A 27,741-nucleotide genomic window follows, 5' to 3' on the forward strand; every position below is an offset into this window, starting at 1 on the left:
GCATGAACATCAGTGTTGACATTGAGCCCAAGTACATCAAATGCACACACATCGCTACAAATCCCTTACACAAGCAGATCGCCTATCATACATTACCTAGTAGATCTCCAGCTATCTCTGGTCGTGTCTCTCCTATTTACTTTTCCTCTGCCTTGACACCACATCTCTTGTTCCATCAGTCTCACATGCCTGTTGGGGAATCCACCATCCATTCCTGTCATTTAGTCGTTGAACATCTTATTTTTAGGGGAAGAAGGGATCATTAAGTTTGTTTTAAGCACAGGAGCTTTTCCTACTCTCCCACCTTATTGATTGATGAATAATGTCCCGAGTAGATGTATCGTTAGCACCTTTTCACAGAAAGAGCAGTACAGGGAAATAAGATCGATAGGATTTTGTTGACTGTTTGTCCAGAGGCGTTGGTGCAATAGGCTTAGGCTACATGACAACACAGACAACAGGTTGGCACTCTGCCCATGTCAAGCACCCTTATCTCTGACAACCGCTGCTGCACGCAGGGAAATTTTTTAAATGACAGAAGTTTTAAAATATTAGGCTATCCCTTGACATTCAGAGGGCAAACAACCAGACGTTCCTTTCTGATTGGAGGAAGCCTACACCGTAAAGACTATCTGCTTGGTTTCTTAAAGCCACAGTCTAAGTCTTCCAGTGCCTAGTTTGAACAAAGAAAATAAACTTGCACCATCCCAAAGAATTCTGACCATAGCCCAAACTTTCCAACCTAGTGGAGCGATTCAGCCTCCCACCTCAACAGAGAGGACAAAGTCATCGTTAACGCATCAGTTATGACAACAGAGGAACCATCGGACCGTTTATCAGTCACAGTGAGGATAGCTTCTTTACAGGAGCGGCTGATCCTGTTACCCGGGCAACCCCAATGCGAAGACAGGCAGTTTTATGGACCATCTGACCTTTATCGTTTCCGGAGAGTCAGACTAGTGCATACAAATGACCAAGCTCAATCAACTGACCGGTCAACGCTGCCCGGTGGTCACTTGGCCTTGAGCGCAGCAGCAAGCCAATTAGGTGTTAGAAAGGAAAGGTATAATTTCCTCTGTGAGGGCCCCCATACAGAGCATCATTATTTTTCAAAAGATCAATCAGTTGTTGAAGGACTTTTAGATCACTACAAAAAGTCCTCGTTTTGATCAAGCAGAGGCCAATGTTCGGAATGAGCGCAAGTGCACCGTGATTAGTAGGACATGCGTGAAAATAACCTCTGTAGTTGGTATGTTTTCACGTGAATAGGTGTTAATGATGCATGCAAATTATTGGTGTACATAATAATAAACAAGTTTAGGAAGGCTTAATAAATTGTTTGAATATCCTGCTCAGAGAGAGCAGGATAGAGGACAAGGCTGTTGGATATCAGATCACAAAAAAATATACACTACAGCAATAGTGCCATCTGCTGTGACTCTGCTATACAGGGGTTCAACAAGGGTTCTTCTAAGATCCTCAAAGTCCTTTGAAGAACCTTGGGGTTCTTCACACTGAAAAATGCCCCTAAAAGTTTCTTCAAAGAACCCTGTAGGAGGTGGGGTTCTGTGAGGAACCTCCTTAGTTGTTGGGGGTTCTTGCAGGAACCTAACTGCCCAACAGAAACATTTGGATTTTAATTTGAGGCAGCAAGGGCAGTCACTTAACTGAAAAATGTAAAGATCTACTCAATTTAAGGTAAGGTTTGTCCCCTGTATGATCTAAATTGATATTGTTTTATGATGATACCATCGATCTTTTTATATTTGTGCAAATCTTTCTAAAACAGAAAATTGACAATTCAATGGCTATCAATTGACAAAGAGGTAAGAATGTGTAGACTATAAGAATATGTTGAAGGCTAGCTGTATTGGGTGCAGATGACTGAACTGTTCACTTTTGTGTCTGCAGGAATACAGACGAGGCATACAAAGTTATGTCAATTGGTATTGGTATGCAGATCAAATGTAGCATCCTCCTCCCTTACTTCTTTAACAAATACCCCATAGGCCTCTACATTATGGACATGGTATGTGTATGAAAACCATTAACACACGTTTTTTAAAGTCACATTTACCAGAAAAACCAAGGTATGAATACCTGTCATGTGCATGTTTTGTTAATCATCTGTATAATGACTATTTTTGGGATTCACAGACCCTCCCTACACCTCTGATGAATATAACAGGAAGCCTGTTAAATCACCATGCACTGCAAAATCATTCTGGCTATGGATACATCAACACATTAACCATTTGGGGCGGCAGGTAGCCTAGTGGTTAGAGCGTTGGGCCAGTAACTGAAAGGTTGCTGGATTGAATCCCCGAGCTGACAAGGTAAAAATCTGTCGTTCTGCCCCTGAACAAGGCAGTTAACCCACTGTTCCCTGGTAGGCTGTCATTGGAAATAAGAATTTGTTCTTAACTGACCTGCCTAGTTAAATAAAATGTAATAACATTAACACGCCAGAGGACTAGGGGTTCTGCTGGGAGTTTGCCTCATTTACATTTTTTTATTCTGCTTTGCCACTAAAATCATAATAAACACTGATAACTAAAATATTGTTATGCATATTATTAATAACAACAGGGGAGGGGAGGGGAGGGGGGGGGGGGGGGGGGGGGGGGGGTAGTTCAAAAATGCACCCCAAAAGGTTATTTGAGGATCCATTAAAAGGGGTTCTTTGAAGAACTTATAGGGGTTCCCCCACAGTTTCAATTTGAAGAACCCCTAAGGATACTCCAACAGCCTTTCCCTTTAAGAGTATGTACATGCACCTGATATTTCTAGGCATTTTCTCATCTCATTCAAATGCATCTTATTTCTTGGGGACGAACTTGCTCGCTTATAAATAATACAACGGTTGGCTCTATGCAAAACAAACATTCGCAATAAAAAGAAAACATGAATAAATGATACCACCACTTGAACTTTGAAATGTGTGTTACATTACACAGAAGACATTTGGATGTTAGGTATATACACAATGCTTTTAACCAGAAAGGCACCTGGACATACGAGTGAGTTTTTACATTAGGAATATTCCTGCGTGGCTCAAAACTGGAGCGTCTATTAAACTCCAGACAAAATGGACACATTCACCTCACGAAGATACACATCTTTATTCATCAGGTTAAAAAGATAATAAGACAATAGTGGTGTAGTGATAACTAAAATATATTATTTTATAACATAAATACGACAGTCTTAACGTTGCACATATTCTGTCTGCAACAATTTATTGGTATCGCTCTCACCTCTGGATACAGACAGTCCACCGTGTTTGCAGGGAAAAGTACAAATGGGAGTTAACTCCTATGATATAAACCAAAACATGCCTTAAACTTGACCTCTTTTAAATGTAGCAACCTACACATACTTAATAAATTATATTCTCAATACAAACAATTCATTATTTACCATTCAGAATCAAGAGCTATAAAAGAGCTCTCGTATAGGCCATTTATGTCGATGGCTTGAAACTGAGCTGTAGTGAAGATACGGCTGGGATTGTCTGAAACATTTCTTTATTGCTATCAGTATGTGCATGTCTCTCTAAGGGGGCTTTACTGGCAGTCTTTGGCCTTGTGGATGGCTAATATATTTATACCTCAGAGCACAAGAAAATAAAGTCACGCTAACTGGTGAGTATATCTGATCTGAATAGTGGGGCTGTGTCAACGGGGCTTTCCTACTGAAATGTAGTGCCCATAGATCTGTGTTGAGACACTTCCTTTATCTGAGCAAATGTTCTTTGTCCAAAACGCCGTGTGCAAATATGAAGAAGAGCAAGAATGTGATCAGTTTACATTCTGGCTGCATGGGAGTGAGAGAGAGCAGGTTATGCTTATTAATGTGTCAGATAAACATCCTCTTAATCCTGGCTCCTGTTCAGTAGGGCACACTGTAGCACTGTGTTCTCATTAGACAAGTTCAGGTAGTACCTCTGTTTCAAAACGTTTTTTCCTTACTGAACACAACCCTGATGTCAAATGCTCCAGTACAGCACTTCTAATCCTCCTCTCACTGTGAAAAGGAGAAGCCTCAGTGAGATGAGGGCATATGGACATGTTGGTTGGTGCCTCATTCTAATCTATATCATCAGTCCTGCTATGATATCCATTACTAAACCACAACCACAAACGCACTGTGATAATATCAAGAACTACGATGAAAATGTGTGGCTTGTGGTAAGTATAGTGACCTGGTACAGACGTGCAAGCCAGAAGGAACCAAAAGCACAATTGACTGCATCTTCTCTGGCCAGCAGGGGAAAGAAATCATGGGTGCGCATCTCAGTGAGGAAATCAAAGCGACTCGATTGGCCCTAATAGTCTCCTAACGGACACCCAGGTGGTCCCACCCACAGTGCTTTTTTCTCTCTTTCTGATTGGTCCCATGAGAGAGCTGCCAAAGTATTTTGGAATCATCATCATTAGTGATGATTGGCCGTTCCCTCAGGCCTTGTGTGGGTGGGATGGGTGTCGGGTCACTTGCTGATGCTGATGCTGACGTAGGATGTTGGGATGTAGCCCTCGTTCCCGTTGGCCCTGCGGACCCTGGTCCAGCCGTCACCTTTATCCTCCTCCACTACAGACAACACCTCCCCCTCCTGCATGGTGATGGTCCCCTCACTGGCACCTAGCAGGGACATGACAGCATGTTACACTATCACCATGTACAAGTAAGTGTGTTATACCATAATAGTGTTGAGTACATTGGTGTCATTGTGACCCATCCACACCTACCTGGGAAGTTGTACATGGCTGTACATTGGCCGATGGGAGCGACAAGCTCCTCCTCCTCCTCAAAGTCGTCGTCAAACTCGGCGTAGATGGCCTGAGAGGGATCCGGGGTGCCTTCTTCAGAGTGGGTTCTGTCAGGGCTGGAGGGAGAAACACACATATGCTTAATAATAAAATGTATTATATATTTAATATAGATGTACGACTACAGTACATTCACTGACAGCCATGAGTGAAGCCTCAGCGTCTGGTTTCTAACCTGTATGGTTCGTGAGTGCTACCGTTGTTGTTGGAGTGAGACGTGTAGCTCAATGCATCCTCTCGTAACGTACCTCTCCTGAGCATCGAATCCCCTCGCCTTCCTGCCTCTATCAACCATGACTACGAAACAAAGCATGGAGGAAATGTACCATTGTTTCCTATAGATTGTGCTCGTGACAGATTGTGAGTGAGACCAAGTCAAAGAGAGAGACGGGTTAGTATATTAAATTAAGGAAAACATGAGGTCTGTGTTTACAAAAAACTATGTGAAGAGGTGACAAACCTTATGTATTCTAGCTTGCATATGGGAACATGGCATGCAGTACATGACTGTGGCCAGTAGAGGGGAGTCCATTACCTCATACTTGTTGAGCTCTCCTCTCAGTCTCTCCATGTTCTGGGCTGTCTGGTTGATCTGGGGAGACAGGCTGGCAGGGTCTCCCATCTGGGGGTTCTTCTCATACACATCTTTCATCTTCCCCAGGGCCTCACTGGAGAGACACACACAGAGACAAAGCAACAGAGAGAGAGAGGGAAAGAGGGGATGAGAGGTGGATTGATTCTCTGTGGAAATGCATCCCCTGTGGAGGGCAGTAATTGGTAAACAACACACACACACAGGAATACTATGTTGGGAGCAGTAGTCAGTAGTCACAGAGATGGTTGTCAAAGCAGTCAGTCAAACTCCCCCACACACCTCTGGTCCGCTTCTTTCTGCAACTCCTTGCCAATGTCATCTAGTTTCTGTTGTAACCTCTTCCTGCGCTGCTCGGGGGGGAGATGGCCAAAGTCCTCGGTCACCGTGGGCTGAGAAAACGCACAGGGAGGAACAGTCACTTTAGCACGCACACACGCACGCACACACACGTTCTCCATCACCATGGCACGTGGTAGGAAAGGAACACACCCCGCCACCCACAACCAGCTCTAGAGGAAACGCCGGTCTGTGGTTATGGTTCAGCTCAAGGGAAACGGTTGAAAACATATTTAACCTCTAGTAATGACATTGTTTTTGCTTTAGAGTGAACAAACAGATATGCTTTGTTTTTACAGTGAGCTGAACCCAAGACCACCACCATTGTCACCCATGTAATCATTCCCAGTACCATCCCATTGGCAGCACACACACCCAAATAAGAACCTGTTTCTAGGAACTCTTCCATTGGGTTTTGTGGTGAACGTTTAAAGGGAAGGAGTTTATCATAGTGACAGACCAGTAAAACAATGGAGGTAAACTGAAGCCAATATATCGGTCAAATTATACAAATTAGATAATTTTGCCCCATTGCTGAAGTGACTTGAGTTATTAAGTGTTGTTACACCCCTAATCCACCAGGTGGCCACCTCTTCAACTCTAACTCCAAACGGACAGACAGGCCATGTTATCAGCCCTCTCCTTTGCATCCAATGTTGAATTTGAATCTGGCTGTGTTCCAGTTCATGTGCTAGCAGCTAAACTAGAGCGTGAACATTCCAGCATTGATTTGAGAAGGTAAACAAGCAGACTTTAGTGTGACGTTTGAGTCAAGATCCTTGTTCAATTGTACTGATGGAGAGGTGGTCATGTGTGAGATTCCCCGTCGATGTGAGAAGCTTGAGACACCCTTTAACACCCTTTAACACCCCACACAGACACCACTCTAGTATTACCATTACTATGATCCTCTCTGGAGTGAGCCTCTGAGGGAGAGAGAAACAGACAGACAATGTGTGTGTGTGTGTGTGTGTGTGTGTGTGTGAAAACTGGGTGGTTCGAGCCCTGAAGGTTGATTGGCTGAAAGCTGTGGTATATCAGTCTGTATAGCACGGGTATAACAAAACATTTATTTTTACTGCTCTAATTACATTGGTAGCCAGTTTTTAATAGCAATAAGGCACCTCGGGTGTTTGTGGTATATGGCCAATATACCACGGCTAAGGGCTATATCCAGGCACTCCGTGTTGTGTCATGCTTAAGCACAGCCCTTAGCCGTGGTATATTGGCCATATACCACAAACACCCGAGGTGCCTTAAATATATATACAAAGTGCATTCGGAAAGTTTTCAGACCCATCAACATTTTGTTATGTTATCAGCCTTATTCTAAAATGTATTAAATAAAACATTTCTCATCAATCTACACACAATACTCCATAATGACAAAGCAAAAACAGATTTAGACATTGTGCAAATGTCTAAATCTGTTCACATAAGTATTCAGACCCTTTGCTATAAGACTAGAAATTGAGCTCAGGTGCATCCTGTTTGCATTGATCATCCTTGAGATGTTTCTACAACTTGATTGGAGTCCACCTGTGGTAAATTCAATTGATTGGACATGATTTGGAAAGGCACACCTGTCTATATAGGGTCCCACAGTTGACAGTGCATGTCAGAGTCAAAGACCAAGCCATGAGGTTGAAGGAATTGTCTGTAGAGCTCCGAGACAGGATTGTGTCGAGGCACAGATCTGGGGAAGGGTACCAAAACATTCATGCAGCATTGAAGGTCCCCAAGAGCAAAGTGGCCTCTATCATTCTTAAATGGAATAAGTTTAGAACCACCAACACTCTTCCTAGAGCTGGCCACCCGGCCAAACTGAGTAATCGGGGGAGAAGGGCCATGGTCAGTAACCAAGAACCAGACTGTCACTGACAGAGCTCTAGAGTTCCTCTGTGGAGATGAGAGAATCTTCTCGAAGGAGAACCATCTTTGCAGCACTCCACCAATCAGGCCTTTATGCTAGAGTGGCCAGACGGAAGCCAGTCCTCAGTAAAAGGCACATGACAGCCCACTTCGAGTTTGCCAAAAGGCACCTAAAGGAATCTCAGACCATGAGAAACCAGATTCTTTGGTTTGATGAAAACAAGATTTAAACTCTTTGGCCTGAATGCAAAGCGTCATGTCTAGAGGATATCTGGCACCATCCCTACGGTGAAGCATGGTGGTGGCAGCATCATGGTGGTGGCAGCATCTCAAGACCTCAGACTGGGGCAAAGGTTCACCTTCCAACAGGACAAAGACCGTCCTTGAGTGGCCCAGCCAGAGGACGGTGCAGAGACGCTCCCCATCCAACCTGAAAGAGCTTGAGAGAATCTTCAGAGAAGAATGGGAGAAATTCCCTAAATACAGGTGTGCCAAGCTTGTAGCGCCATACCAAAGAAGAAGGCTGTAGTCGCTGCCAAAGGTGCTTCAACAAAGTTCTGAGTAAAGGGTCTGAATACTTATGTAAATAACATATTTGAGTGTAGATTGATGAGGAAAAAAACAAAACAACGTAATTAATTTTAGAATAAGGCTGTAACGTAACAAAATGTGGAAAAAGTCAAGGGGTTTGAATACATGTATTCAGAGTATAAAAAACATGAAGGAAACCTGCTCTAAGGTTAAAGAAAGATTTTTAAGTCTTGAGACATGGATTGTGTATGTGTGCCATTCAGAGAGTGAATGGGCAAGACAAAAGATTGAAGTGCCTTTGAACAGGGTATGGTAGTAGGTGCCAGGCACACTGGTTTGTGGCAAGAACTACAACACTGCTGGGTTTTTCACAGTCAACAGTTTCCTGTGTGTATCAAGAATGGTCCACCACCCAAGGGACATCCAGACAACTTGACACAACCGTGGGAAACATTGGAGTCAACATGGGCCAGCATCCCTGTGGAACGCTTTAAACAACTTATAGGGTCTATGCCCCGACAAATTGAGGCTACAATAAGACAGAACAGGTTTATCCATCAAACAGGTTAGCGGCGGCCTTTGTGAGGAGACGTTGTGGCCCCTGACCCTGATGACTCACCGTTCGCCCGAGGGTCCGGAAGGAGGATATTCTGGGTTTGACTGTCTTATTGATCTCCTTCAAACAGTACGACAATGGGTCCCGACCGAACTTGGGGGAGGGGGGTCCGTTAGCGGGCGAGGGGGCGGGCGGCGTGGCCAAGGGGGTGAGTGATGAGGGGGAGGGAGAGAGCTGGGGCGGGGTGAAGCACAGACACCCAGGGAGGGGGAGAGGGAGGGGAGGACAAAAACAAAAAACGGATGACAAGGGAAAGAGAGAGAGACACCATCAACACCTTAAGCACACCACACAGAGAAGACGACACTGCAGCAGTTACTCCTGCAGAAGCCCACAGTCACATAGCGCCACAACACCAGCAATGAAACACCAGTACAGCACCACAGCCCTAGCCCCAACACCAACAAAACACAAGCCACGATGAAGGGTAGAGTAGAGTGAGCCTACGTGAGGAACAAGGTTGACAGATTGGAGCGGACCAACGGGAGGTTCCATTGGTTAACCTCAATCTGGACACAGATACATAGGTAGACTGAACTACACTGCTCAAAAAAATAAAGGGAACACTTAAACAACACAATGTAACTGCACATTTGTGGCCTGCTGGAGGTCATTTTGCAGGGCGCTGGCAGTGCACCTCCTTGCACAAAGGCGGAGGTAGCGGTCCTGCTGCTGGGTTGTTGCCCTCCTACGGCCTCCTCCACGTCTCCTGATGTACTGGCCTGTCTCCTGGTAGCGCCTCCATGCTCTGGACACTACGCTGACAGACACAGCAAACCTTTTTGCCACAGCTCGCATTGATGTGCCATCCTGGATGAACTGCACTACCTGAGCCACTTGTGTGGGTTGTAGACTCTGTCTCATGCTACCACTAGAGTGAGCGCACCGCCAGCATTCAAAAGTGACCAAAACATCAGCCAGGAAGCATAGGAACTGAGAAGTGGTCTGTGGTCACCACCTGCAGAATCACTCCTTTTTTGGGGGTGTCTTGCTAATTGCCTATAATTTCCACCTTTTGTCTATTCCATTTGCACAACAGCATGTGAAATTTATTGTCAATCAGTGTTGCTTCCTAAGTGGACAGTTTGATTTCACAGAAGTGTGATTGACTTGGAGTTACATTGTGTTGTTTAAGTGTTCCCTTTATTTTTTTGAGCAGTGTATGTACAAAGGACACCCTACAGGTCTGGGCCTGGTATACGTGCTTGTAATACGGGTAATAAGAAACATGGCAGGTCTCTAACCTGGTGGGAACTACTGAACGTTGGCATGAGGGTGTAACCACATGACCAAGTGAGGAGCAGTGAGGGAGAATATAGTCAACTCTACAGGCTGGTTTCTCAGTCACAGATCAGCCTAGACCTACAGTAGTCCTGGACTAAAAAGCACTTTAACTAGGAGCTGTTTGAATCAGTGTTGTGCAATGGGGAGGGGGTAGACTTTTTACAAATGACATCCAAAGCTCTTTCTCACAGGCCAATATGAAAGTTAACTCTGATCATTACTGATCCACCACTTTGGAGAGAGCAGGAGCGATGACACAGAGCGGTGCACCACACAGACAGGACGGGAGGTAGGCAGGGTGCATTACAGGAACAGGATTGGACAGCAGTCAGCAGGGTAGGCAATCAGACATGCAGCAGGAGGAAAGTGCTGGAAGAGACTGGAGGGGAGACAGGAGAGAGAGATGCAGCAGTGGGTACAGGCTGGCCATGATGTAGGCTAGCTAGGTGTTCGTTTGCTGTACTCTCAACATTCCTGTCTAGTTTATTTTCAGTCATTTCAGACTGGCTCACGAGGCCTGTTTAAGGGACATCCGATATATTCTAGATCTAGACGGCCTCTAGTGGGCCAACGTCATCCATGATCTCCAATGACGATGTAGCGAGAACACAGCAAAAATTAGGTCACCTGGAACTAGTCATCCCTCCCTGTCCCAGTATCATCCCTGATGGTTGGCAGGCATTTCCCAAAGGTGTCATTGTGGTGGTTTGACTGCTAATGTTATAGTCTGGGCCAGTATAATACAGTATAATAGCAGTGTGTTTGTGGCAGAGAATTCAATGTGTTTGTGCCGGTCTGTGCTGATGAAAGCACAAGCTCTGCAGAACGCTGCCTGCCAGTAGAGTTGACCTATTGGAAACCACAGTCAGTCACACGCTACAGAAAGTCAGAGGGGGCTTATTCACAGACAGGCCAGGGACACAGCCATGCACATACCAGTTCTAGAAAGGTGTGTGTGTGTGGGGGGGGGGCATGCAGTATGTACATGCAGAGCTCTGGGAACAGGAAAGATTGTGTGTGAGACCACAGCTTCAGGACCATAGTGACAGAGGTGGTCCCCAGACTCTGTCTCCTTGATTCAGCCCCTCTGCCTCAACACTGACACATACTGCTCCTGGTTGATCTACCTGCACCTTGGAGCACTGATCATTTCAAACACTAAGAAAGCCACTCCTTCATAGGAGGGAAATAACCGGATTTGGGCATGAATTGTAGATTAGGATAATAATGTCTATTCCTAATTCAGAAAGTTACTCAGCTAGTCAGAACTGAGTCATGGGAGTGGGATGTACCAGGGGTGTAAACTAGTAATTGTGTCTGAGGAGGACTGGTGGTACTAGCAGCCTACCTTACTCTTCTTGCTGAACAGCCAGAACGGTTTGCTCCTGTTCTTGCCCAGCAGCTCCAGGGGGCCTTTGGGGGTACCGAGGGTGCCCAGGCTGCTGTCTGAGGAGGCACGGTTGATGCCCTGACTGTAGTCCTCAAAGTCCAGGTCGCCAGGACGCTCAAAGCCTGACTTGTACTGCTCTATAAGAGCTATGGAGTCCTGCAGGGACAGTAGGTTACATTATGACAGTGAAACACAGACCAACAATACCAAGACGTTTCAAAGCATTTGTGTTTCATACCCATTTCCCTCACATTCTTTTGAACTTCATTGGACCACATGCATCTATGTACGTTACGTCTGGGTTCGTTTTGTATACATGCAGTACAGTACGGCCGACTCACATTCCTCTCGTTGACATTAGTGCCCGCTTTAGTGACGCCCTCCAGACACTTCCCGATAATGGGCATCACGTGCCTCTCCGTGTCTGAGAACAAGACGTAGCCCTGCGCCAGCTTCCTCACCCGCCTCTCATCCATGTCCTGGAGTTTCTATAGGGAGAGGAGGCACATACAGGACGTCACTCAATCACATCTGCCATGTCTTGGTGCCTGATTACAGAGTAACAACCTCAAAAAGGTCAGCTGTGTTTTTAGTGTCTGTTGAACCAAACGTTAGCATTTCAAATAGTTCCAGCATAAGGAAGGGAAGCTAGGCTAAGGTCAGGATGGATGGGTGAGAGGCTCTGCCGCACGTTGAAGATGAGAGGCACGTCGCTGAAGTAGAACCGGCTCTGCTCCTGGTTGTATTTCTGCAGCTGGGCTGCGTAGTCGTTCTTACACTCCTCCGCTATGTGTGTCCTCATGTTGGCCTGCTGTTTGGCCTGGACACAGGTAACAAAACAAACACACAGGTCACACACAGGTCAGTCTGGTGGCTCACATTCCACTGTTTAAAGGGGAAACAGGACAAGTAGGACAACTGGATTGTGTTCAGTAGGGCACACTGTAGGAAAACGTTCTGCAACGGAAAATGAAAACCTGTGTTCTTTTTATTGTGTGTTGTTGTCCTACTACCTTTTCCACGTCGGCCTTCGTGGCGTTGATGTCCTGGTCAGTTTTCTCGGCATATTGAGCAGCTTTGTCCGCTTCCCGCCACTCCCTCTCAAAACGTTTCTTACTCTAAACACAGAGAGAGACAGAAACACATCCATGTTGATCTTAGCTAACACAATACTGTGCTCTGTGGGCATTCTTTGAATGGAATAGAATAGCCTCTACTATTGTGTAGAAGAAGCGAGACCTCTGCTTCACCCAAGGGTAGTGAACACTTGCCCAATGGCCACTAGCACCTGACTTTACTGAATGGGGCTGGAACATCAGTGGTTTAAGTCAGTGGTGCTGACCCATACAGCGACGAGCAATGCCTGGAGTGCTGCTAGTTTCTGGTCTCGTTTTGGTTCCCTACCCCAGCTTTAAAAAGGAGCTCCTCATCTCTTTTTACTGATAATACAAATACTGGTCACCTGAGTCACCACACACACATGCATGCACTCACAACTAGTGAACAAACGTCCCTTTCACTGATGTAACAATGACCCCACTTACAGCAGACAAAAAGCAGACAATATGAGAGAGCATTCAGAAACATTTGACTGCTTTCACCACTATAGACAATGGAGGACAGTGACTGGACAAAACATTGCCCTTTGACTGAACAGAAAGAATAAACAGTTGTTCACTGACAAGCAAAGTATAGGCCTACTGTATAGAGAGGATGTATACATTAGTATTCTACCAACAAAGTCGATGTTCCCTTTGGAAGAGGGGAGTTATTGGCAGACGGCCTGACATGTAAACAAACTTACACTGTCGAGCTGCTTATAGGTGCTCTCCAAACTCTGCTGGGCTTTCTTGGCCTCCGACAGATGCTGCAAAAAGACAAACAGAGAGAGGACACATGAGACACCAAGAACACTAGGATGATCACATGACGGTCCCTACTTAGACAGGGCCATTGGCATTGGGTACAGAATAAACAACGGCCACCAAAAACCACTGAACAAAACAGATGGTAAACAAACAGCAGTCTGTCTGTCTGTGGGTCATGTCTACTGGGAGACTTTATAGTGTTTGTGTGTGTTCTATATTCCATTGGAGTTGGGCCAAGGCATTCCTCTCCTTTCAGAGGATAACACGACAGTTACCACCCCCTACGGACAACCCAAGTAAGGCTACCTTCGTGCCATAACAGAGGAACCTACAAATCTCTGCTGGTCCTTCCTGTCTCCTTCATACTCTCCCTCCTTTTCTCTAGATCCCACCCATCTTCACTCGCCCTCACTATAATAATCTGAGTTGTGAACTCTTCCATCCTCCCCTCTCAGTGTGGATCTCTCTCTCACCGTCTTACGCTCCATCTTGAGCTCCTGCAGGTACTTGGTGAGTTCGATGCAGATGTTCATCATCATGTTCTCAGCAATCAGCTCCCTCTGTCCTGCGTAGTCGTTCATCTCATTCAGGATGTCCAGGAAGGACTGGTGGTTGGAGAACCTATGGAAGGGGGGGGGGGGATACAGAAGAGATGAGATCTGTAATGGATTTGGGCGTTGACAGGAAGTTACATACACTGTTGCTTAAATAGCTGTGTTAGCCAGGTAATGATAGGTCCATTACTTCCTTATTCCCGTTTCCCTCTCAGGGGGTATAGTAGCAGTCATTTGCATTGCTCTGCAGGTGCTGGCATAGCCTCTCCAACTACAGTACTATAGACAGGAAAGCAGTTTGAAAAGACATCATTGAAATTACGTCATGTATTGTTGGTGTATTATTTTAGTCAAGCTTTGTTTTCCTTCTCTATGTCTGATCAGGAACTGAAAGTCATGTTGAAGATCACAGCTGGCCTGGGCAGGTACAAATAAAGCACATTTATTTTATGCACACACACACACACACACACACACATTCACACACACACACAAAAGCCCACAATAGCTCACCTGCATTCCTGTTCCTCTCTACAGCCTCGTTTAGGATTGTATTTCTTTGTGAGATTTCTGTCAATATTAGGAGAGGGGGAAGATATGGTAAGTAGTCTGGAAGATAGAATATGTCAAAAGCACAGATGCAAACTTAATTATCCTAAATGATAGGAAAACACAACGCATCAAATTAGGGTGTCTATTCAAATCTCAATGAAGAAGTTCTACTAACCTAAATTGGTTACAGTTTGCCTTTAATAGAAATGATTCAATTTAAAATCAATCCACACCTCTAAGAAACAACACACACAAATATTTGCTTCTTGTAGGCAAGACTGCCCCGGTCCTCTGGCACAGTTGATCTTTCCATGTTGCCGTTTTTGTCTCAATATCAAATCATTTCTAGGTAACAATTAATTACCTTACTGTAAATGTTTTTAATTAAAATAGTCAAAAAGAAACAAAAAAAGCTCAAGCAAGAATTCTGCTAAGACTGAGTGGTCTGTCTGGGAGTGGTCAGAGAGGAGCCTAATGGGGAGGATGTGGAACCTGAAAGCAGTTATTGGTCTTCTATTAACATCTAGGTCTAAAAAACCCACCCAGCCAAACAAGCTGAACATTCAGGCAGCTCTTACACTAAAAGGGCATTATCATAATTGGCACAATTTCACTGTATGATTCCAACCTCAGTGTGGATATATATATATAAAACAAAGGATATCATGTTTCTGACTGCACTGCCCCTTTAAGGGAAAGCCAATGCAAAACTACAGTCAAGAATAACATCTATGTTAAAATACATCCACTTCTCCTATTCTTCCATTAGAGCTCTCTCTGACCACATCCTGTCCGTCATGTGCCAGTCTGCTCCCACTTCCTCTCCTCTCCACCAGAGCACAGCAGCAGATACTGACAGACACACTCGGAGTGAGCGTTAGGAATAGAGAAAAAGGGAGGCAGTAATGCAGGCTCAAGCTTGAGAATGAGGGCAGTGTTTCTGGGACTGTCTGGGCTGAGGCAATGCCAACAGGGGGAGACAAGTTCAATTCTGCCCCAAGCTAGTCATAAGACACCACATACATTTCATAAAACAGCTTTTGAGCACAAACATCAACTGCTGTGGGCACACACGCAGGAATGAGGCCTGAGGAATGTTGAAGAATGAGGCCTACCTCAGCTGCTTGGCATAGTTCTGCTCTATCTCCGTCCTCTCCTTCACAAACTTGACATACTTCTCTACCAGTTCCAGCCCGGATTGCGTGTGCTTGTCGATGATGTCATATTGGTCCTGGGGAGAAGGAACATGAAAAGAGAAAGAGATATTATGGACGATAGACACGAGATGCATGACAGCTCATCACCATTCGATAAGAATGACAGGGCGCGTTCCATTGGATGAGTGACGTCATCTAAAGAATGCTGGATATTAAATCAGTCTGAGGCAACATTTAGTTTACAGAGTGTTGATAGTGAATCTCAAGTCACCATATCTACCCAAATGTTATGCTTTCCAAGAATTCTCTACATATGCACAACCATTGACCCCCGGCCTTGAGGTGCTAAATCATGCTGTGTTCTGCTGCTAAAGAGAGGGGGAGAGGGAGAACAAGCGGGAAAGGGGCCAGAGAGAGAGCGAGAGGCCACAGGGAGGAGGACGACCTTTTACCGACAGGAAATAGGAAGCGCCCCACTCTTGCACTTCCTGTGGTACGTGGACTCTGTAGAAACATCCCAAATATGAATTGCATAGAACACTAAACAACCAACTGATTGCCGCATTACTGCAAAATTGGAGGAGGCAAGTGGAAGGGAGCGAAGGTAGGGAACTTGTTCGTCTACCCTTTAAGGGCCAAAATTGGCTAAAAGAAATCGTCATAAATTGAAAAACATACCAGTTTCATTTGAGGACCAAAATGTTGACAGCGGCGCGCGCCATACAGATTATAAAATAGAAGAGATTTGATGTACCGATTCTATGGCACGTATGAACTGATACAAAAAACAAAAAACACTTGATTCAAAACGTGAAGAGTTTTTCAATAAAAAAATGATGTATAAATACTTGCCACCAACAGAACGTTATGTATATAGGGCATACAACCATCTCAGCTCTGCAGATTTTGCTGCGAAGAGACAGTATCATTAGATCATTTATTCTGGTATTTCCCCTATGTAGCTTGTTTCTGGTCACAGGTTCAGGAATGGCTGAAAAATCACAACATTTACCTCAAATGAACCCTACAAATAGCACTGTTGGGAGATTTGGAAAGCTATAGTCAATCAATCAACAATACAATAGTTTCAATAAAATGATTAATCTTTAACTTACAATCTGTAGATACTACGTGATTAGGAAGGTTCAGAATCTATGTGAAACATCACAACACAGTTGAAATCAAGTTGAGGGTGCATGCAATTGGCATGCTGACTGCAGGGATGTCCACCAGAGCTGTTGCCAGAGAATTTAATGTTCATTTCTCTACCATAAGCTGCCTCCAACATCGTTTTAGAGAATTTGGCAGTACGTCCAACCGGCCTCACAACCGCAGACCACGCCAGCCCAGGACCTCCACATCCAGCTTCTTCACCTGCAGGATCGTCCGATGGGTGTTGGGGAGGGGGTGCTGAGGAGTATTTCTGTCTGTAATAAAGCCCTTTTGTTTGAAAATACTCATTCTTATTGGCTGGGCCTGGCTCCCCAGTGGGTAGGCCTGGCTCCCCAGTGGATGGGCCTGGCTCCCCAGTGGATGGGCCTGGCTCCCCAGTGGATGGGCCTGGCTCCCCAGTGGATGGGCCTGGCTCCCCAGTGGATGGGCCTGGCTCCCCAGTGGGTGGGCCTGGCTCCCCAGTGGCTGGGTCTGGATCCCCAGTGGATGAGCCTGGATCCCCAGTGGATGAGCCTGGCTCCCCAGTGGATGGGCCTGGCTCCCCAGTGGATGGGCCTGGCTCCCCAGTGGATGGGCCTGGCTCCCCAGTGGATGAGCCTGGCTCCCCAGTGGATGGGCCTGGCTCCCCAGTGGATGGGCCTGGCTCCCCAGTGGATGGGCCTGGCTCCCCAGTGGATGGGCCTGGCTCCCCAGTGGATGGGCCTGGCTCCCCAGTGGATGGGCCTGGCTCCCCAGTGGATGAGCCTGGCTGCCAAGTGGGTGATCAAATGGCCACCTGACTATTTACATTGACACCCCCCCCTCCATTTGTTTGTACATTGCATAGATAATAAACAGCGAGAAGCAGCATAGTCACTTCACCACTACCTACATGTACAAATGACCTCGACTAACCTGTACTTCATACCCCCCTGTATATAGCCTCCTTATTGTTATTTTATTGTGTTACTTGTTATTATGTTTAACTTTAGTTTATTTGGTAAGTATTTTCTCAACTCTTCTTGAACTGCACTGTTGGTTAAGGGCTTGTCAGTAAGCATTTCACGGTAAGGTCTACACTTGTTGTATTTGGCGCATGTGACAAATGAAGTTGGATTTGATGTCCTCCCAGGCCCCCCCATGGCTGCACTCCTGCCCAGTCATGTGAAACCCATAGATTAGAGCCGAATGAATTTATTTCAATTGACTGGCTTCCATATATGAACTGTAACTCCGTCAAATCTTTGAAACTGTTGCATGTCGAGGTAATATTTTGGTTCATCGGTGTATATTCTTGCTGTGTAACTACTGTGAAGAAAAGAAAGAAGTGCCATGTATGTAAAGCTGTAAAAACAACATTTATTTTTGTCCCCCGAAGAGGGTGGTGGACGGGCGAAACAAAAAACACTAAAACGCAACGCATCGTTATTTGATTTCCCTACACTTCATAAGCAAACATATCGTCAACTCACACAAGAAAAACAAAACAGGCTTGCTACCACACGTATAATGAACAGAAATTCCCACACTTTGATATGCAGTGAGGAGTCTTCTAGTCTCTTTTCTCTTTAGTTCCTTTTTTGGCTGGGTGCTTTATGGCCACTTCAAGCACAGACAAGCCTGTTAGAGAGTGAGGATGATATCAAGGAACTCCGTAGTTACAGTATGGAGGAGGGCCATTTAATGGGAAGAGATTCCTATCATGTTGGGCCATGTTCTTGACCCATCCTACCCCTTCAAAGGGCACACGAAAAAGAGAGTGAACAAATAACACCTAAGGCCTTTTATTTGAGAAGAGCACGTGAACATGTGGGCTTGTATGAGACATTGCGAGTGAGTTGCTGTATGTGTGTATAACACAGAGGACTTATTTTTAGATCAAATGTTCAAATGTTTTGGGGCAGGAAAATGAGGGCCACAGCACACAGTGTGCTCTTTTTGTGTTCACCCTAAAACACCACCAAGAGACGAGAACACACCAACTGGTTGGTTTTCATTCCAGTTTAACAAAGTTCTCCTGTCTTAGAGGTTAAGTTGTAAATAAACCAAGCTGATTGTTGTTTCACAACCATTCGGCCTACTGGCTGGGGTGGGTGTCTTCCACCGCACAAACATAACCTTGTTTGCTCTCTCCATAAGACAACTTTGTTTAGAAATTGGTTCCAATTGAAAGTTTCAGTAAGCTAGGACATTCAGTTGGGCTTTTCATTAGCATCCTGTTGGCTTCATGATAGCATTTAGGGCACACGGACACATCAAAGAACAGTAATCTTTCAACGACTGTAGGCCTATCCATCCATGTTGGCCCTGCCTCAACCCAGCAACCTGTGTCTTCTACCTTCACCCCCCAACTCCAGACAGATTCACTTGTAAAGGCATCACCCTAGGCATGGGAAGTCATCCTGCTCAGTGGTGGGAAAAGTACCCAATTGTCATACTTGAGTAAAAATAAAGATAAGTCATTTTCTATTAACGTAAAAGTGAAAGTCACCCAGTAAAATACTACTTGAGTAAAAGACCAAAAGTACTTGGTTTAAAATATACTTAAGTATCAAAAGTAAAAATACATTTCAAATGCCTTATATAAAGCAAACCTGATGGCACCATTTTTTAAAATGTTATTATTTTTTACAGATAGCCAGGGGCACACTCCAACACTCAGACATCATTTACAAATGAAGCATGTGTTTAGTGAGTCCGCCAGATTAGAGGCAGTTGGGATGACCAGGACTGCTCTTTTGAGAAATATGTGTATTAGACAAATTATTTAAAAAATGTAAAGTACTTTTGGGTGTCTGGGAAAATGTATGGAGTAAAATGTACACATTTTCTGTAGGAATGGAGTGAAGTAAAAGCAGTCAAAAATATAAATAGTAAGGTACACATACCTCCAAAACCTACTTAAGTAGTACTTTCAAGTATTTTTACTTAAGTACTTTACACCACTGATCCTGCTCCATGACCATAGAGAATGTTTCCTACCTTAGTCACTGTCTTTCATGAACTTTATAAAGTGCCCGTCTGCCATGCTACATTTTCTACATTCCTGGATTGTGGAACACACACACAGAGCCTATCCTCACTCAGTCACACTAGCAGCCAGGGCTAATAGCCATGCACTGATCTTGCACACGGAACACTAGGTGCCTAAAATAACTGCTGGATTAACGGCAAGGAAAGCAGGGGACAGATGCCACAGAGCAGGCAGCACAGTTGGCCATGAACGTTACTGGCCAAACACAATCACAACCAATTAGGCAGTCGACATTGTGGCGAGAGAAAGAATGAATGTTTTCCAATAGTCTCCCTCACACATAAATACAAACATATGAAAACCTGGTTAGATCTGTGTGCAAATTGAAGTCATTCTCTAAACTACCAGCTAATAAAACATGATAGGAGAAGGTACAGTAAACTACCAGCTAATAAATCCTGATAGGAGAAGGTACAGTAAACTACCAGCAAATAAAACCTGATAGGAGAAGGTACAGTAAACTACCAGCTAATAAAACCTGATAGGAGAAGGTACAGTAAACTACCAGCAAATAAAACCTGTTTGAGTTTGCATGTTTTCAGAGACAAGTAGAGGTTTGAAGAAATGTCTCTTGGGTTAAAAAGTGAAACAGATGTGGCAAATATATCCATATAAATAAATACATACATACATACAAGAGCATGGATAGAGGAGATGTTTTGAGTTCATTAAACGAGGTCAAACCTAATTAGGTTGCTAGTGCTCCATGCAGCACAGCACTGAGGATGGAAAGAGGACATGAGGAAGAGAGGCCCAGGGGGAAACATGGGTAATGAGGTCAGAACCTACCGTTCCACCCTCCTCTCTGTAGCGCACCATTTACATACTCACTATGTGGGTGTGTGTGTGTGTGTGTGTGTGTGTGTGTAGGAGGTCAGATCACTGGGTAGGTGGTGGAGTAGCCATAGCCTAGCTCTCAGATAAACAGTGTAGCAACATTGAGGGGCAGTGTGTTCTCGGCCTGATTTTCTAGTGAAAAGACTGCTTGTTTCTCTATTTGTCTTGTCCATTGTGTCGCCTACCAGCTACCACTGTAACTCACTCTTGTGCACATCGCCTGGGGAATCCATGACAACCGGTGACAGTGAACAGAGGTTGAAATCAACTCATTATACTCATTAAAACCATGTGAGATCGATGAGCGAGAGCAAAGATCCATCCAGCTATCTATGTTCAAAAGTAAGCTATTGCTTGTTGTCACACGGTACTCTAGTGGGCACCAATCCTGGTCCTGGAAAGCAAGTGTACACTACTATGTTTTCCCAGGCTATTTTAAACTCCTCAATGAAGGTATTTGTGGTCAGTAATAAGCCTAGTTGGCAAACCCTCTCTCCAGGACTAGAGTTGGGTTGGTGACCACTGGCATGCTCAGTACAGTGCCATGTTGAAAACATTGAAGGATCTGGAGTAAATCATCATGTAACTGATATCATTCAATATGTCAACTGTGTGTGTGAGACTGTGTGCTCCATCCATGCGCACGGTGGGCAGCAGGAGGCAAAAGTGTCCCATTTCTGGGAATCAAGTAATGCCCAACTGTGACAACTTGTTGCGGGCATGGCCCTCCCAAAAGTGGATCCTTCCTTAGGACAAAACTAGTCTTGGGGCAAGGAATGTCAATGAAATTCACTCAAGTTCAAAACATCAAAGGCCCTAGACATTCTGAATGTCTGGCAGTTTGTGCACAACCATCTGGGTCATGAGCTTTTTCTTGAGAAATTAAAACATTGACTTGAACTTGGCTAGCTAGCTAATAGCATAATGATCTGAGAGACAAGACACCAGCACAAGCTGCTTTGTTCTTCAGCGTCCCCAATGACAGCACTTTGATTTGAGTTACGAATCGTGCTATAACTTATGTACCTGCTACATTGGCTGTGTTTACACAGACAGCCCAATTCTGATCTTTTGTCCATTTATGGAAGGAGGGGGGGGGCTTACATGCAGATTCGGGAATGCCCACGTGCAGGAACGTCACAAATTGCGTGCTGCAATCACACACTACTACAATTATGGGCAAAACTAACTGATCTGACTGGGCAAAGGACAATTTAGTGAAAAATATCAGAATTGGACTGCCTGTGTAAACAGCATCACATTTGTATCTGTTCAGAGAGTGACATGCTGGTCCAACTCAAGGTGTCAAAAAAATGATATGGACCCATCCAATTGGCAACAGATTTTCATGTGAATATTCAAAAATATTAGTCATTTCAGAGTTTCCTTTAGGAAAACCTGGCACCGGACAACAGGGAACATTTCTATTGACCAGACATTTGAGAAATGTTATGGACATCCATATGCATTCAGATCCAACCTGACGCAGCCAACAGCATCAATAAATGAGGGATGCTGGCCAAATTAGCCACATTTACGAGTCCTTAAAAACCACACTTAAACAAATTTCAAAAACATTATTCCTTCTGTTTCGAAGGAGCATATGCAAAACTATTTTGAGGCTACTTTCCTGTCAGAGATTTGAGCACTAAATGCATCAGGGCATTGCATGCAAAGACTTCCGTGTCCACAGTATGATATTCATATTTTAACAGCTTATTTCTTGTTGTGCACAAATTTGTTTAAATCCCTGTAAATGAGCTTTTCTCATTTGCCAAGATAATCCATCCACCTGACAGGTGTGGCATATCAAGAAGCTGATTAAACAGCATGATCATTACACAGGCGCACCTTGTGCTGGGGACAATATAAGGCCACAAAATTACTACAGGGGAGTATCCAGCAACTTCGCACAGCCATTGAAGAGGAGTGGGATATTCCACAGGCCACAATCAGCCGTCTGACAACTCCATTCGACGGCGAGATGTCATGCTGCATGAGGCACGCTGCCTAGTTAAATAAAGCTTACATTTTTAAAAAATGGTCACACCAGATACTGCCTGGTTTTCTTATCCACGCCCCTTCCTTAGTTTTTAAGGTATCTGTGACCAACAGTCATGTGAAATTCATAGATTTGGGCCTAATGAATGTATTTCAATAGACTGATTTCCATATATGAACAGTAACTCAGTAACATGTTTGAACTCGTTGCACGTTGCGTTTATATATTTTTGTTCAGTATGCATGCGTGCATGCGTATCTGTACATTGTATACAAAGTATTCAGACCCCTTGACTTTTTCCACACAGCCTTATTCTAAAATTGATTACATTGATAAGGAAAATAAACAATCACAAACAAAAACAGGTTTTTAGAAAATGTTACTAATTTCTTTTTAAAAAATATCACATTTCCATAAGTATTCAGACCATTTACTCAGTACTTTGTTGAAGCGCCTTTGGCAGCGATTACAGCCTGGAGTCTTCTTGGGTATGACGCAACAAGCTTGGCACACCTGTATTTGGAGAGTTTCTCACATTCTTCTCTGCAGATCCTCTCAAGCTCTGTCAGGTTGGATGGGGAGCGTCGCTGCACAGCTATTTTCAGGTCTCTCCAGAGATGTCGGGTTCAAGTCCGGGCTCTGGCTGGGTCACTCAAGGACATTCAGAGACTTGTCCCGAAGCCACTCGTGTTGTCTTGGCTGTGTGATTAAGGTTGTTGTACTATTGAAAGCTGAACCGTCACCCCAGTCTGGAGGTCCTGAGCGCTCTGGAGCAGGTTTTCATCAAGGATCTCTCTGTACTTTGCTCCGTTCATCTTTCCCTCGATCCTGACTAGTCTCCCAGTCCCTGTCGCTGAAAAACATTCCCACAGCATGATGCTGCCAACACGCTTCACCTTAGGGATAGTACCAGGTTTCCTCCAGACGTCATGCTTGGTATTCAGGCCAAAGAGTTAAATCTTGGTTTCATCAGACCAGAGAATCTTGTTTCTCATGGTCTGAGAGCCCTTTAGGCGCCTTTTGGCAAACTCCAAGTGGGCTGTCAAGTGTCTTTTACTGAGGAGTGGCTTCTGTCTGGCCACTCTACCATAAAGGCCTGATTGATGGAGTGCTGCAGAGATGGTTGTCCTTCTGAAAGGTTATCCCATCTCCACAGAGGAACTCTTGAGATCTGTGAGAGTGACCATCGGGTTCTTGGTCACCTCCCTGACCATGGCCCTTTTCCCCCGATTGCTCAGTTTGGCCATGCGGCCAGCTCTAGGAAGAGTCTTGGTGGTTCCAAACTTCTTCCAATTAAGAATGATGGAGGCCACTGTGTTCTTGGCGATCTTCAATGCTGCAGAAATGTGTTGGTACCTGTAGTAACCTGGTATATTTATGTTTACCAATAGATGGCAGTATTGACTCAAGACGGGGGTTTGCTTCCCGCTATCCGTAGCTATTTCCTATGTCTGCCTATTTAACTATGATTAAGAAAGCTTCAGGGAGGTTTAAGCCAGGTGCATAAGATAATGTAAATCTAAATTACAATTAAATACTAAACCGTATGTAAGTCTCATGAGTCGTAATTCTAAGAAGCCTTTAAGGATACTACAGTACCCTTCCCCAGATCTGTGCCTCAACACAATCCTGTCTCGGAGCTCTACGAGGAATTCCTTCGACCTCATGCCCGGATTTTTCCTCTGACATGCACTGTCAACTGTGGAAACTTAAATAGACAGGTGTGTGCCTTTCCAAATCATGTCCAATCAATTTAATTTACCACAGGTGGACTCAAATCAACTTGTAGAAACATCTCAATGATGATCAATGGAAACAGGATGCACCTGAACTCAATTTCGAGTCTCATAGCAAAGGGTCTGAATACTTATGTAAATAAGGTATTTCTGTTTTATATTTTTTATATTTTTGCAAATAAAAAAGTAAAAACTGTTTTTGCTTTGTCATTATGGGGTAGTGTGTGTAGATTGATGAGGGGAAAAATGCATTTAATCCATTTTAGAATAAGGCTGTAACGTAACTAAATGTGAAAAAAAAGGGAAGGGGTCTGAATACTTTGAGTATATGCTACCATACATTTTTTTCAACTGGTGCCGGTGGACCTTCAGACGAGTCTTGAGGCCCGTGAGCGTTCTAGAGCAAAACAACCGACATGTACATGTTCTTGAGTCTAACCTTTCCACAGAGGGGTCATATTAGTGTAGCCCAGACTGTTTGGATGCTACAGACAGAAGTTGGCAGATCGGCAGATCGGCTGTACCAACTTCAGGTGCGTCCCATGGTGTTCGTGAGAGTAATCTTTCCATAGAGGAGTCATAATAGTTTGTAGGCCAAACCGTTCCGATGCTACATACGATTTTGTGAGAAGACAGCTTTTCGGGATGTCTCATGGTATGACAAACCCTGCTCTAGTTCTGCCACCTTTTACCGCAGATGCGGAACTACGACATCAGCGGATGCGGTGGATTGAGACGCATCCAATGCAAAAAAACTGATCTCTTGCTTGAATTGACAGATTTGTATTATTATGCTAATTAGAGTTCCGCAGGGCGCGGACATCAACTCTAGGGGGTTTTAAAGCACACTCAGAGCTGCCAACTCTCACACATTGGCCCTTACCATGTTGGTCCATTGCTTGGTCAAGAGTTGTTGATATCTGATAAAGTTTTTCATAATACATCCCATGCCTCAACTGGATTTGCCCAAGCTTTATTTATCACGGCCACTGATCGCTCTATACGAACAATATATTGAAAATGTTTGCGGTGAGAGGATTGTAGGGGTAATCCAGGCACTAAGGATACATTTTTTTGCTGATGTTGTGATTCATTTTCTGAACCTGTTGCAGTAAAAAGGCAGAGTCATCATTGAACAAAAACAAAAGGTGGATCTTCACAGGGAAACCCATAACTTTAGGACATTTGAAACATGTGACCAGAACTGGGACACCACAGGACATTCCCAAAACATGTGCATTAGTGTTCCAACAGCATTCATACGGCGTCTATCACATATTGGAATAGGAATCAGCTTCATAGAATGCAGCCTTTTGACAGCATGTACTAAGGTCCATTTCATCCACACTTGCATTAGTCCCCTTGTTTGCTGATCAATAATTTTGTCAAACAGATTGTTAACCGAAAACTGTATGTATGATTCTAGAGGGGGGACAATGAATAGAACAATTATTTGGTTAGGGTGTAGGGGCATATTTATGTCATCTTGTCTTCAGAAGATTTTATTATCTATTTACTTTAGTCTGATCTGTGGAACAATTCTCATTCTCAACAATGGGCTAAAATATAGGGTAATAACTATGCTTGTCAGCAAGAACACTACAGGTATTCCCCACACATTTTATTATTCCACTTCTTCCCAATTTTGCCAGTGTAATCACACATTTGAAGTCTGATATGGCTACTTGTGTCTTTGAAAATCAATGGCATTATCGCAGCCATTCATGGACAGTTTGAATAAATTATACAAATAAGCATTGATATTAAATGCTCCAGGAATTAAATATTTTAGTATTGTGCACAAGCTAGGCAGAGATGGCAGAGTAAGATGACAGCAAGGATCTTCAACTATATAGTAAGCAAGTAAGTAAGTAGTATCGCACGAGCTGGAACGGCTTATAGGGCAGGGGCCCATCTCCTGTTTCTGTAGCGTGAGGCAGCTTGATGTAAAGTACACCCCCTGGATAAGACGCTAGTCTATCGCAGGGTCTTACCCCCAATCTATCTCCTGAGTAGGCACAAACCACCTGAATATTGATATGTATTCGATTTTTCATCAAGTTTGGGTGATTTAAATAAAATATTGTTATAACAAGAACATTTTTTAAAACACCCAGCACTTGAGAAACATAGATCAGGGGTGGCCAACTCTCCTGGAGAACAAGCAGGATTTTCTTCCAGACCTATTTTAAAAGAGAGTTATCCACTGCCATCAACCATTAATATTAAACATTTCTGTTCCGAGCCTTGGTGTAGTGGTAACACTCCCCGGCATGTGTTGCATACAACTTTCCACCTGAGAACAGGGATCAAATCCCTGCTTACAACCTTCTCACTGTTTCTAGCATTTGCCTGTGTCCCTATCTCCATGTCATTCCTGTCTGAGTGTCAAACCACAACAACAACAAAAATACATCATCCCCAAAAAATCTCAAAGTAACAAAGTCGTCAAATTGAGTGTTCATTTCATGTTCAAAGCATCCTAAATACACCTAACCTGTGGTTTAATTTGTTGTTGTTTTTTCACCCCGGTCATAGGCCTACGTCATGTCAAAATACATAGAATTGCAGGAAATTTGTTTTAAAACATTAACATTTTCTTGAGGGAAGACCTCCAGTGTCCCATCTAGGGGTTGTGCCAGGGGGCAATGAAATTCACACGCAAATCTCCGCTCCAAGATTTATTTTAAGCATATTTCCTGCAATTGTACGATATCGTATATATGTTTATATGATACCAGAGGACGAGGCCCAAATTAGTTTCAAAATTTTTTATATTTATATATATTTTTTTTTTACACTTGGGACACGCGGTCGATTTTGACCCCTTTCTGGGTCCAGTTGAGTATGGCTGGGTCAGATGTTCTGAGAGAGAAAGAAATCTCAGCATAGTTTGACTACCTCCATCAAACCCAGTCTCTTGGTATGCTCAAAGTCGTAGAAGAACCTACATGTTACATCACATTAAAAGTGGCAAAAACAATACTTTGCAAAACTTCACGAGAGCTAAAGCCCTTGGCAGATCCCAGACAACTCACAAACTCACCCAGAGATCCGTGCCCCAGTCCATGTTTAACGTCTTCTTATCAGCGGATCCCTGAATACAAAGAACTTATTCAAAGTTATCCCAATTTGGAGGACGCCTCAATCCTGAAAGATGAATTCCCGAGGACGCTCAAATACCCCTTCTGGTATCCTTTCCGTTTCTAAACAGTGAGAATGATTTCTCCCTATAATTTAGCTAACTAATCTAGTTAATCTAAACAATATTCGTTGCAAAGGAAAGAGGGATAAACTAGCTTTCATATCCGCGTCACTCCCAAATCCTAATTCTTAAAGGGACAGTTTCCTAATGTATTTGCCTTCAATAAAATGTTCACTGGCGACAGACTGGCA

At 44.1% G+C, this 27,741-nt stretch overlaps 1 protein-coding gene across 2 annotated transcripts; it reads right to left on the reverse strand.

Annotated features, from left to right (window-relative positions):
- Window positions 1–3,107: 3,107 nt before the first annotated feature.
- On the reverse strand, window positions 3,108–27,635 carry LOC120034405 (cdc42-interacting protein 4 homolog). 2 transcript variants are annotated; one of them, XM_038980942.1, is made up of 15 exons: window positions 27,392–27,635; window positions 15,543–15,658; window positions 14,389–14,445; window positions 13,795–13,942; window positions 13,258–13,320; window positions 12,467–12,571; window positions 12,145–12,273; window positions 11,795–11,941; window positions 11,412–11,609; window positions 8,783–8,953; window positions 5,704–5,813; window positions 5,365–5,497; window positions 5,005–5,126; window positions 4,749–4,885; window positions 3,108–4,641 (listed from the first exon to the last, which is right to left on the reverse strand). In XM_038980942.1, exons 1-15 carry the CDS (start codon window positions 27,413–27,415, stop codon window positions 4,490–4,492), a joined length of 1,812 nt encoding a protein of 603 aa, XP_038836870.1. In that variant the 5' UTR covers window positions 27,416–27,635; the 3' UTR covers window positions 3,108–4,489. The 2 variants fall into 2 exon arrangements, with proteins under 2 accessions (XP_038836870.1, XP_038836871.1); XM_038980943.1 differs by lacking the exon at window positions 8,783–8,953.
- Window positions 27,636–27,741: the final 106 nt, after the last annotated feature.

The sequence above is a fragment of the Salvelinus namaycush genome, chromosome 41 (assembly GCF_016432855.1).
Source record: "Salvelinus namaycush isolate Seneca chromosome 41, SaNama_1.0, whole genome shotgun sequence".
NCBI lineage: Eukaryota > Metazoa > Chordata > Actinopteri > Salmoniformes > Salmonidae > Salvelinus > Salvelinus namaycush.